Below are 13,337 nucleotides of genomic sequence, written 5' to 3'. Positions count from 1 at the left end.
AGTTTCTTCAGGATGGTTTGGATAAAGGTTTGTCTGCAAGTTCCTTGAAAGGACAAATCTCTGCTCTTTCTGTTCTTTTCCACAGAAAGATTGCTAGTCTTCCTGATATTCATTGTTTTGTACAAGCTTTGGTTCGTATAAAACCTGTTATTAAGTCAATTTCTCCTACTTGGAGTTTGAATTTGGTTCTGGGGGCTCTTCAAGCTCCTCCGTTTGAACCTATGCATTCGCTGGACATTAAATTACTTTCTTGGAAAGTTTTGTTTCTTTTGGCCGTCTCTTCTGCTAGAAGAGTTTCTGAATTATCTGCTCTTTCTTGTGAGTCTCCTTTTCTGATTTTTCATCAGGATAAGGCGGTGTTGCGAACTTCTTTTAAATTTTTACCTAAGGTTGTGAATTCTAACAACATTAGTAGAGAAATTGTGGTTCCTTCATTGTGTCCTAATCCTAAGAATTCTAAGGAAAGATCGTTGCATTCTTTGGATGTAGTTAGAGCTTTGAAATATTATGTTGAAGCTACTAAAAATTTCCGAAAGACTTCTAGTCTATTTGTTATCTTTTCCGGTTCTAGGAAAGGTCAGAAGGCCTCTGCCATTCCTTTGGCGTCTTGGTTAAAGTCTTTGATTCATCATGCTTATGTCGAGTCGGGTAAAACTCCGCCTCAAAGGATTACAGCTCATTCTACTAGGTCAGTTTCTACTTCCTGGGCGTTTAGGAATGAAGCTTCGGTTGATCAGATTTGCAAAGCAGCAACTTGGTCTTCTTTGCATACTTTTACTAAATTCTACCATTTTTATGTGTTTTCTTCTTCTGAAGCAGTTTTTGGTAGAAAAGTACTTCAGGCAGCTGTTTCAGTTTGATTCTTCTGCTTATAATTTCAGTTTTTTTCATTATAAGATTTAAACTTTGTTTTGGGTGTGGATTATTTTCAGCGGAATTGGCTGTCTTTATTTTATCCCTCCCTCTCTAGTGACTCTTGCGTGGAAGATCCACATCTTGGGTATTCATTATCCCATACGTCACTAGCTCATGGACTCTTGCTAATTACATGAAAGAAAACATAATTTATGTAAGAACTTAACTGATAAATTCATTTCTTTCATATTAGCAAGAGTCCATGAGGCCCACCCTTTTTTTGTGGTGGTTATGATTTTTTTGTATAAAGCACAATTATTCCAATTCCTTATTTTTTTATGCTTTCGCACTTTTTTCTTATCACCCCACTTCTTGGCTATGCGTTAAACTGATTTGTGGGTGTGGTGAGGGGTGTATTTATAGGCATTTTGAGGTTTGGGAAACTTTGCCCCTCCTGGTAGGAATGTATATCCCATACGTCACTAGCTCATGGACTCTTGCTAATATGAAAGAAATGAATTTATCAGGTAAGTTCTTACATAAATTATGTTTTTTTAGCGGAAAATGGCTGTTATTATTTTATCCCTCCCTCTCTAGTGACTCTTCTGTGGAGTTCCACATCTTGGGTATTTCTATCCCATACGTCACTAGTTAATGGACTCTTGCCAATAACATGAAAGAAAACATAATTTATGTAAGAACTTATCTGATAAATTAATGTCTTTCATATTGGCAAGAGTCCATGAGACCCACCCTTATGATTTTTAGTATAAAGCACAATTATTTCCAAATTCCTTTGTTGATGCTTTTTACTCCTTTCTTTATCACCCCACTACTTGGCTATTCGTTAAACTGAATTGTGGGTGTGGTGAGGGGTGTATTCATAGGTATTTTGAGATTTGGGAAACTTTTCCCCTCCTGGTAGGATTGTATATCCCATACGTCACTAGCTCATGGACTCTTGCCAATATGAAAGAAATGAATTTATCAGGTAAGTTCTTACATAAATTATGTTTTCTCACTGAAATGATTTACAAACAGCTTGTGCAATTATGACACACATGGTTGTAAATGCTTCTCTGGGATCCCCTTTGTTCAGAAATCGCAGACATATGACTTTGGCATTGCTTTTTGCTAATTAGAAGGCCGCTAAATGCTTCTGCGCACCACACTTGTATTATGCCCAGCAGTGAAGGGTTAATTAGGTAGCTTGTAGGGTTAATTTTAGCTTTAGTTTATAGATCAGCCTCCCACCTGAGACACCCCACCCCCTGATCCCTCCCTGACCCCTCTCAAACAGCTCTCTTCCCTCCCCCACCTCACAATTGTCACCCCCATCTTAAGTACTGGCAGAAAGTCTGCCTTTATGAAAATAAAAGCCTTTTTATTTTTTTTTAATATTTGCTGCAGTGTAGGTCCCCCCCCCCCCCCCAAAAAAAAAAAAAAAAATATTTGATGGCCACAGAGTGCCACTGCCTCTCTCTGCATCGGCAACTGACCGGAGGGTATTGCACGATGCTTCAATTTTTGCAGGACGTACCTGGTACGCCCTCAGTCGTTAAGGGGTTAAATTCTATATTTTTGCTACCATGGAATTTCGTCCATCATCATGTACTTTTTTCAGGTAAGCTCAAGGGTCAAAAGCCACTGCTGTTTATCTTTCTGGTTGAGAATTCTTATTCGTATGGCTTACTGAGAGGCGGGGCAACAGCTTCCGGCTCGTATTACTGCTCACTCTACTCGTTTAGGTAAACGTCTTGGGCCTTCGAAGAATGAGGCTTCGGTTGATAAGATCTTTAAGGCTGCTACCTGGCTTTCACTACATACTTTCACAAAAATTTATCAGTTTGATGTTTTTGCCTCAGCTGAGGCATAATTTGGGAGAAAAGGTTCTTCAAGCGGTAGTTCCTAGCAACTAGGGACTGCATCGCCTTTTTCTACTCTCACCCTACATTCTTTGTGGACTCCACAGCATGGGTATAGATTGCCATATTTAAGAGTAGGATATCGTGGACTCTCACTACCATTATAAAAAAATATATATATAATTTATTCTTAACTAATAATTTCTTCTCTTTCTTGCTAGTGAGAGTCCACAAACCCACCCTGGATTTTATTTCTTAGTGACGACAGTCTAGTTGGCACCTCTTTACCCATTTTTATCTTTTACTTTTCACTGTCCTCTGTTTTAAGTACCGGGAGGGAAGGGGAAGGAAGAGGGATAGTTGAATGCACTGTTTTGGGTTTCTTTGCTTTCTCCTGGTTGCCAGGTGATGTATTCCCATGTATAAGAATAGGATTTCATGGACTCACTACCAAGAATCAAAAGAATTTATCATGTAAGAATAAATTATATTTTTCAGAGTTTTGCAGATTCCTACTTTTTTTAGCCTATGCATGTTTTGGATATTCAGCTTTTGTCCTGAAAGGTTTTTTTGTTTCTTTTGGTTATTTCTTCTGCTAGAAGAGTTTCTGGTTTGTTTGTTTTTTGTTGTGAGCATCCTTATTTTGTTTTTTCTTTAGGATAAGGCAGTTTAAGAACTGAGTTTAACCTGTTGCCCAAGGTAGTTTCTTCTGTAAACTTCAATCCTGAGATGATTGTTCTCTCTCGTTGTCCTAATCCAAAGTATTCTAAGGAGGAGCTTCTCCCTTATTTAAATGTGGTCAGAGCTTTGAAGTTCTATTTTACAGGCTACTAAGGATTTTCATAATCTTTTAGCTTGTTAATTCATTTTCTGTTGTAAAGGTGTATCCAGTCCACGGGTTCATCCATTACTTGTGGGATATTCTCCTTCCCAACAGGAAGCTGCAAGAGGACACCCACAGCAGAGCTGTCTATATAGCTCCTCCCCTAACTGCCACCCCCAGTCATTCTCTTGCAGCTCTCGACAAGAAGGTGAACGAAGGAAAGAGTTCTCTCTCACCTCTCACAAGAGTTTCCTTCCTAGGAACTCTGATAGATTCAGTAGAAATGAAGTTTTGTCAGGCTTTAGTTAGAATCAAGCCTGTGTTTAAACCTGTTGCTCCGCCATGGAGTTTAAATTTAGTTCTTCAAAGGGTTCCGTTTGAACCTTTGTATTCCATAGATATTAAGCTTTTATCTTGGAAAGTTCTGTTTTTAGTAGCTATCTCCTCGGCTCGAAGAGTTTCGGAGTTATCTGCTTTACAATGTGATTCCCCTTATCTGATTTTCCATGCAGATAAGGTAGTGTTACGTACCAAACCTGTGTTTCTTCCTAAGGTGGTATCTAATAAGAATATTAATCATGAGATTGTTGTTCCTTCACTATGTCCTAATCCTTCTTCAAAGAAGGAACGTCTATTACACAATCTTGATGTGGTTCATGTTTTAAAGTTTTATTTACAAGCTACGAAGGATTTTCGTCAAACATCTGCTTTGTTTGTTGTCTACTCTGGACAGAGGAGAGGCCAAAAGGCTTCGGCAACTTCTCTTTCTTTTTGGCTAAGAAGTATAATACGCTTAGCTTATGAGACTGCTGGCCAGCAGCCTCCTGAAAGAATTACAGCTCATTCTACTAGAGCAGTAGCTTCCACATGGGCTTTTAAACATGAGGCCTCTGTTGAACAGATTTGTAAGGCGGCGACTTGGTCTTCACTTCATACCTTTTCTAAATTCTATAAATTTGATACTTTTGCTTCTTCGGAGGCTATTTTTGGGAGAAAGGTCTTACAGGCAGTGGTGCCTTCCATTTAAGTTCCTGCCTTGTCCCTCCCTTCATCCGTGTCCTAAAACTTTGGTATTGGTATCCCACAAGTAATGGATGAACCCGTGGACTGGATACACCTTTACAAGAGAAAACAAAATTTATGCTTACCTGATAAATTTATTTCTCTTGTGGTGTATCCAGTCCACGGCCTGCCCTGTCATTTTAAGGCAGGTGTTTTTTTGTTTTGTTTTTTTAAACTACAGTCACCACTGCACCCTATAGTTTCTCCTTTTTTTCTTGCTTGTCTTCGGTCGAATGACTGGGGGTGGCAGTTAGGGGAGGAGCTATATAGACAGCTCTGCTGTGGGTGTCCTCTTGCAGCTTCCTGTTGGGAAGGAGAATATCCCACAAGTAATCTATGAACCCGTGGACTGGATACACCACAAGAGAAATAAATTTATCAGGTAAGCATAAATTTTGCTTTTCTGGTTCCATAAAGGGTCAGATGGCTATTGCTTTCTTCATAAAGCTTACTTGGGGCCGGTCTGTTTCCTCTAAATGGATTACTGCCTATTCTAGCAGATCAGTTGTTACTTCATGGGCCTTTAAGAATGAGGCTTTTTGTAAGGCAGTTTTTTTTTATCTACCCTACATATTTTTCTAAATTCTACCATTTTTATGTTTTTGTTTCTTCTGAATCCGCTTTTGGTAGGCAAGTCCTTCAGGCAGCTGTTTCTGGGAATTTAATATTTATTGTGTATATATATTTTTTTCTGCATGAAAAACTTAAAAATAAAAAAACAAACATAATAGTATGTCTGGTCCCGCCCAGATTTCTTGTGGACTCCACTGCTTGGGTATTAGTTCCCAGGAGTAATGGATCGTGGACTTTCACCACCTTTATGAAAGAAAATATAATTTATTTTTAACCTAATAAATGAATTTATTTTATGGTGGTGAGAGTCAACGAGCGCCCACCCAATTATTTCCTATTGTGATTGTTTTGAGTTTTTTTGGCAGCAGTTTGAATATGCACCTCTCTTTTTCCCTGCTCCTTTTTATTGCTCTTATTTTCTTTTCCTTCCTTCCTTATATTCTAGCTTGGCTATACATTAGACTAGCTTCCAGTATGATGTGGGAGGTTTTAAGGGATCTGCGAGTTTTGGGATCTTTGCCTCCTCCTAGTGGCCAGCAGTATAATTCTCAGTTGTAATGGATCATAGACTCTCATTACCATTAATTACTCATTAATTTATTAGGCAAGCATAAATTATATTTTTATATAGCAAAATTTTTACCCAGTATAGCTTTAAAAGATGCACTACTGCAATGTCAGTGTATTCATTATTAACAGTGAGCATTCATTCCTAATATATATAAATATATATATATATATATATATATATATATATATATATATATTTATTTCGTGTGTGTATGTATGTGTGTGTGTATATATATATATATATATATATATATATATATATATATATATATATATATATATATATATATACGTGTGTATGTATGTGTGTATATATATATATATACGTGTGTATGTATGTGTGTATATATATATATATATATATATATATATATATATATATTCGTGTGTATGTATGTGTGTGTATATATATATATATATAATTTTAGTGTTATAAATTCCTAAGTGAAAAACCCATTACAATTAAGGTTTTATTCAATTTATTTCAATTTTTAATTGCTTTTTCCTCCTGCAACAGCCAAAAAACTACCAAAAAATGAGCCCCAGAGCACAAGTGGAGCAGCTGGACGAAGCCGTGGCGTGGATCTTCATGAGCAGTCGCAACAGAACAAGAGCCAGTGTTGCAGCAACTAACCAAGGTGAAGAGAGGGTGAACCAAGATAAGATTACATAGCTTTGTTCCAGCACCCTCCAGAAGTACAACTAAATATTCTACAGAACCTCACTCCTGCCAGGATATACCCATCTGCACTTTCCTCCCTCTCCACCGGACAACAGCACACACGTGGAAACAAGCCAACCAGCTTGAAACCTTCCCCTTCATCTGCTGCACAACCACAGAGCTTCTCACTAATTGCACAGTTTTTTTTTTCTTTTTTCCTTTTTCTTTTTTTAAAAGAAAACTTAAAAAAAAATACTTCCTACAAATGCACACAGACTACCCTTGGTGACACTGAAAAGAAACATCAGGGGATCTCACCTTCTGCATAGAGAAAAAAACATAAAACAAACTTTTACTATTTTGTATTATAGCTGCATATGATGACTATTATTGCAATCAATGTATTGCTTTCATATAGTTTTCTTTTTACCCATTGTCTGGTCTTCTTCTTTTTTTTTTTTTTTTGCAAAGTATTTTTCAGCCTGTAAAAATCTGCTTGTTCCATGGTTAGTAGATCCACCCATAGCTATTTAGGGCCCTTGAGTCCAATTTTGCTTGTAAAAATCATTTCTTTTTTTTGTTTCTCAGCTACTAAATATGGACTTTGCTATTGCTAGTAAATGATCTATAGACTGTGACCCTTGTTGAAAATATGAAGAGCAAATCGCACAAGAATTGGGTTTTCAGACAGTGTAGCTAAAAATTATTTAAAGACAATAATTGCTTGAGATTTTGTGATCATTGAAAGCTGTGCACTGTATGGTGAATAGAGACAGTTTAATTTCCAGTTCTTGTTTTGTGCCTTTTATCTGGCAACATAGGAGATTTGTGTCTGTACCTTACAGCACCGACAATAGACAGTCTGAAAGAGATAAAAACATTTGTGGCTTTGTAAATCTCATAACTAGTTAATTTCAACTTGTAAGAACAAAATTCAAAGAATCTCCAACATTGTTACATTTCAAGCTTTCTTGTGGAAATGGGGTTGCTGAGAATTTTCAAAAGCATTATAATGATGATTTTGTTCTTTCTAGGAGAATATAACTACATCTACTGTATCCTCCGTGCTTAGGGGAAGGCTGTTATTGTGAAAACAGTTTACTTTTAACTGAAATTCCAAGATAATGGTTATGCTTCAAAGTTGATCTAATGAGGGCATGAGCTAAAATATGTTCAATTGTGAATTTAGTCCTCTACAAATAATGTGTGTAAAGTGTTCATGTTAGGAAAAAGTCACTTAGATACAATTAAAGCAACACATTTGTAAGCCTGAAAGCATAGACTTATCTCAAATTTTATTTTCTTGGCTTAATACTCAGCTGTAAACTTTAGAATAAATCTGGTATATATGGTTTGAGACTAGTTTACCACTAAGCCACACAATTTATTTAAAATAAATAACACAGGTAACATCCCCTTAAAGAGTAGATTCTTGTTTCGAAGTGGATTCATAGTCACTGACCTCTGTGCTGTATTCAATGTTTCCTACCTTGGCTTCTCTTTGTATTGTAGTGCATCAGGTGTGTGGATGGTGTCGCCAATGCTAAAGCTGCCTTAAGCAGTATGCACTTTAGATAAGCAGTGGTTGAAATAGGCTTCTAATGTTAATTTAGGCATTTTGAGTTGTTTAATGATAACAAAATCAGCAATTTCAGTGCCCTTTTATTGCCATCTTGTTACATATTTTTCTCTATAATCCCAAATTTCTTCTTTTTATTCTTTCTAATCTTTGACGCATTTATATATTGATTTAAATGAAATCATTAATTTTGGGCATAAACCTATCAAGCCCTAGGCTTTAGGTTCTGTTTAGGCGTTTCCTTACACTAGATGGCATGGCAGGTATGTGCCTTTCTGTGTGTGTACGTACGTTTGTGTACGTACGAGCCTGTTAAGAGTTTTTCAAACAGTGTTGGCTTTAAGGGTTACATATTTTGCTTGAAATGTGCCTTCCTTCCAAATTTTTAGTGGAAAGTCTTAAGAATGTCTTGTTTTAAGTATCTTTTGTATAAGATTGTTCAAGAAAGACATCAACAATGAACTTATCACGTTCTGTTTCAAGGTCCTATATGTCTTTTAATATACTATCATCCATACACCTTAATGGGAACATAACTATATAAATCCTTCCATCTATTTCTTTGTTTTCCTGTACCTAATGGTTTGCTTTCTTAAAACAAAGGGGAATTATTCTAAATGAAAAAGTCTACACTACAATTTTTGTTCAGTATTTTTTATCTAATCAGGGTTATGTCATTTTTAGATTGTTCTTCATTATCGTGTGTGATACTTGAGAAGACTTGACAGATTTTTAAAGGCATCTAGAGAAGACTGACTCTTCTTCCACAATCACCACTTTTTGCCATTAATAACCTATTCTTAGAATATTAGAGCAGTTGGCAAATTAAATCTTAAATGATGCATGCAATGAGGGTAAAAGCATATGCTAAGAAGGAAATGACATAACAGAGCTATCTTGTATTAATATATTATAGTTATGCTGGGAAGAATGGAAAACTGTGTAGAGTGTGCAAACGCAACAGAAACGTACAAGATGTTCCCTTCTCCCCTCCCCCCACACTGATTTGGATTGTGCAATACCCATACAAGTACACTACCTTAGGGTTTTAATTTTAAATATTATTTATTCAAAGTCTTTGTGACCGAACTCATCAATGAACTCTGTCTGTATTAACCATTATTTAACCACATGGCTACTGATCTGGATTTGCCACTTCTCAATCAGGGAATTATACTAATTCAGGCAGCACAGGAGTTAGATAACAAGTTCCTGTCTGTCATGAAATCTGACAAAGGCCACCCATAGAAAGATATGACTTAAGCTCAAGAAGCACCAATAAAATACCAGATTCATCTCCAGTCATGTCCTGCTGTTGCTTGTCCTATGCAGATTGCATTGAATAGTTTACACTTTGCTTTATAACGCTGTCACTAGGCCTGTGGAGCAGCAGTAAGACTGTACAATTGATTAGAACTTGTTTTATGTAAATTGTTGTAAAAATAAGCAGATCAAATGTTAGTGTTTGACACCAGCCATTGGTTGAAATGCGCTTCCACCTTTTATATTTCAGAAATACTAATCGCTCTTTGTAGATGCTGTTTATGAAAAGAAAAATTAAAATGAACGATCCAGAAGAGTTTGCAGTTTATAGGATAAAGCAAGCATGATTTACAGTTGATTTTCTATTGGAAGATTTGCACATAAAACCATGCAGCTTCCAAGTAAGATTTTTTTATTCTAAGAGATAAACAATAGTAATGCTATGAAACAACACTTATGTACTTATTTATGTGTTAATGTCTGAATGTAAATGCACACTCGTGACACTCGGTGCATTGTCACAGTTACCATTTATGTACTAAACACCTTCAACTCACAGTGTACATATAGAAGCATATTGTCGTCCTCCCTGTTTTCTTTGGTTGTGTGCCTGGAACTTGGACCAAGTTGGAAAATGTAAGTTTATGACATTAACCCTTTGATAGTCAGAGAAAACTGGAACACTGCATAGAAATGCATAATGCAGCTCTCTGTGACCACCAAGGGGTACAATATACTATGATTTTACTGTGCTTTTTATTTAACTTTTTTTTTTCATTTGCATTTGAGAAAGATCTTACTTCAATTATAATAAGATTGGATTTCTATCTTTGGTCTACCAATGTATTTAATGTAAGTAAAAATGAAAAATGCTGTGTGTGTATATTAAATGAACTTAGCTTCTTAATAATTGTGTCATAATTTTTTTTCCATTATTGAAGGCTTGTTTAATATTGACTTTATCAACAAGTCTCTACTCCACTCCTCAGGGGCCACTGACAGGCTACGCTATGGAATTGAAGTTGAAAAATTGGTGGATAATTGGGTCATTAAAGGGACACTCTGGTCCAAAATAAACTTTCATGATTCAGATAGAGAATGCAATTTTAAATAATTTTCCAATTTACTTTTATCACCAATGTTGCTTTGTTCTCTTGGTATTCTTAGTTGAAAGCTAAACCTAGGAGGTTCATATGCTAATTTCTAAGCCCTTGAAGGCCGCCTTTTCTCTCAGGGCATTTTGACAGTTTTTCACCACTAGAGGGTGTTAGTTCATGTGTGTCATATAGATAACACTGTGCTCACCCACGTGGAGTTCCAGGGAGCCAGCTCTGATTGGCTAAAATGGATGTCTGTTAAAAGAACTGAAATAAGGGGGCAGTTTGCAGAGGCTTAGATAGAAGGCAATCACAGCGGTAAAAAGTGTATTTATATAACTTTGTTGGTTATGCAAAACTAGAGAATGGATAAAAAAGGGATGGTGTAGACTGTCCCTTTGTAGTAATTGTGTGTATGTATATATGTGTGTACAGTATACCTGTGTGTGTGTGTATATATATATATATATATATATATATATATATATATATATATATATATATATATATATACAGTCATATGCAAAAGTTTAGGCACCCCTGACAATTTCCATGATTTTCATTTATAAACAATTTCATTTTGATCTATCAAATAACTGAAGGACACAGTAATATGCATCAAAACGAAATTAGACAGGTGCATACATTTGGGCACCCCAACAGAAATATTGCATCAATATTTAGTAGAGCCAACTTTAGCAGCAATAACAGCCTCTAGACGCTTCATATAGCCTGTAATGAGTGTCTGGATGAAGGTATTTTGGACCATTCCTCCTTGCAAAACATCTCCAGTTCAGTTAGGTTTGATGGTTGCCGAGCATGGACAGCCCGCTTCAAATCGCCCCACAGATTTTCAATGATATTCAGGTCTGGGGACTGGGATGGCCATTTCAGAACATTGTACTTGTCCCTCTGTATAACTGCCAGAGTAGATTTTGAGCAGTGTTTTGGGTTGTTGTCTTGCCTAACTTCAACTTTGTGACTGATTCCTCAACATTATTCTCAAGTATGCTGATATTGAGTGGAATCCATGCGACCCTTAACTTTAACAAGATCCCCAGTACCGGCACTGGCCACACAGCCCCACAGCATGATGGAACATCCACCAAATTTTACTGTGGGTAGCAAGTGTTTGTCTTGGAACGCTGTGTTCTTTTGCCGCCATGCATAACGCCCCTTGTTATGACCAAATAAATAAATCTTTGTTTTGTCTGTCCACAGTACCTTCTTCCAAAATGAAGCTGGCTTGTCCAAATGTGTGTTTGTGGCGTGTGTGCAGAAAAGGCTTCTTCCGCATCACACTCCCATACAGCTTCTCCCTGTGCAAAGTGTGCTGAATGGTTGAACGATGCACAGTGACACCATCTGCATCAAGATTATGTTGTAGGTCTTTGGAGGTGGTCTGTGGGCTATTTTTGACCATTCTCACAATCCTTTGCCTCTCCGATATTTTACTTGGCCTGCCACTTCTGGCCTTAACAAGAACTGTGCCTGTGGTCTTCCATTTCCTTACTATGTTCCTCACAGTGGGCACTGACAGCTTAAATCTCTGCGAAAACTTTTTGTAGCCTTCCCCTAAACCATAATGTTTAACAATCTTTGTTTTCAGGTCATTTGAAAGTTGTTTTGATGCCCCCATGTTGCCACTCTTCAGAGGAGATTTAAAGAGAACGACAACTTGCAATTGGCCACCCTAAATACATTTTCTCATGATTGGATGCACCTGTCTATGAAGTTCAAGGCTTAATGGGCTCACCAAGCCAATTGTGTGTTCCAATTAATCAGTGTTAGGTAGTTACAGGTATTCAAATCAACAAAATGACAAGTGTGCCCAAATTTATGCACCTGTCTAATTTCGTTTGGATGCATATTGCAAATTTTCTGTTAATCCAATAAATCTCATTTCACTACTGAAATATTACTGTGTCCTAAAGTTATTTGATATATCAAAATGAAATTGCTGATCCAAACATCCAATTATTTGTAAATGAAAATCATGGAAATTGTCAGGGGTGCCTAAACTTTTGCATACGACTGTGTGTGTATATATATATGTATATGTATGTATGTATGTGTGTGTGTGTTTAAGTCCTGGGAACAGAAAGAGATGGTTTTCTTAAGCCAAATTTTAGATAGCAATAAACATATTAAGTATTTTGAAACTATTTCCTGAGAATATAGAATTTCTAACTAATCTTTTTCTTCTATAAGATACGACGAGTCCACTGATTCATCCTTTACTTGTGGGATATTATCCTCCTGCTAACAGGAAGTGGCAAAGAGCACCACAGCAGAGCTGTCTATATAGCTCCTCCCTTGACTCCACCCCCCAGTCATTCTCTTTGCCTACTCTAAGTAATAGGAAGGGTAAAGTGAAAGAGGTGATAAAATGTTAGTTTTTATTTTCTTCAAGCAAGACTTTTTTATTTTAAATGGTACCGGTGTGTGCTATTTTCTCCCAGGCAGCAGATGGATGAAGACTTCTGCCTGGTGACTGATGATCTTAGCAGTTGTTACTAAGATCCAGAGTAGTTCCCACAGAATAGCTGAGGAGTACTTAAGAAACTTCAGTGTGAGAACGTTTTTCATGCTACAAGCATTGAGGTATGTATAGTCATTTTTTTCTGGAGAGAGACTGTTATTTCGGAATTGGCTGACAGTATCCCCATGAGGGAAAGGGTAAGCAGTTATCCTAATGTATAGAGAGGGATATTACTGGACCTGTATATTGGGCGATAAAAAAAATGGTTTACACTGATGATATGATGTTTGTGGGCAAACGTTTCTACGTTGGGAGTTACAGATAACGTTTTTTTATGGCAAACCTTTTTACTTTATTTAAGAATGGAGGGTGCACATGGCTTCATGGGTATATGAACCCACATGGCTAGGTTTTAGACCGCTCTGGTGCGGTTATTTTAGGCTGTGAGGGGCCTATTTTCGCGCCTCAATTGCGCAGTTGTTTTTCCCAGACAAGCAGCAAGCTCCA

The 13,337-nt window shown here is 36.9% G+C and overlaps 1 protein-coding gene across 1 annotated transcript in view; it reads left to right on the top strand.

The window, feature by feature from the left end:
* Positions 1-10,161, top strand: part of RAB5B (RAB5B, member RAS oncogene family) — a 223,186-nt gene extending 213,025 nt beyond the window's left edge. Inside the window, exon 6 of the mRNA XM_053708118.1 lies at positions 6,266-10,161. Within this exon, the coding sequence (XP_053564093.1) occupies positions 6,266-6,381 (116 nt within the window). The 3' untranslated portion in view covers positions 6,382-10,161. The remainder of the gene's footprint in view (positions 1-6,265) is intronic.
* The last annotated feature ends 3,176 nt before the right edge of the window (positions 10,162-13,337 follow it).

This window comes from Bombina bombina, chromosome 3 (assembly GCF_027579735.1).
Source record: "Bombina bombina isolate aBomBom1 chromosome 3, aBomBom1.pri, whole genome shotgun sequence".
Taxonomy (NCBI): Eukaryota; Metazoa; Chordata; class Amphibia; order Anura; family Bombinatoridae; genus Bombina; species Bombina bombina.
Note: the sequence above shows the minus strand (reverse complement) of the source record. Positions and strands in the feature narration are given on the sequence as shown.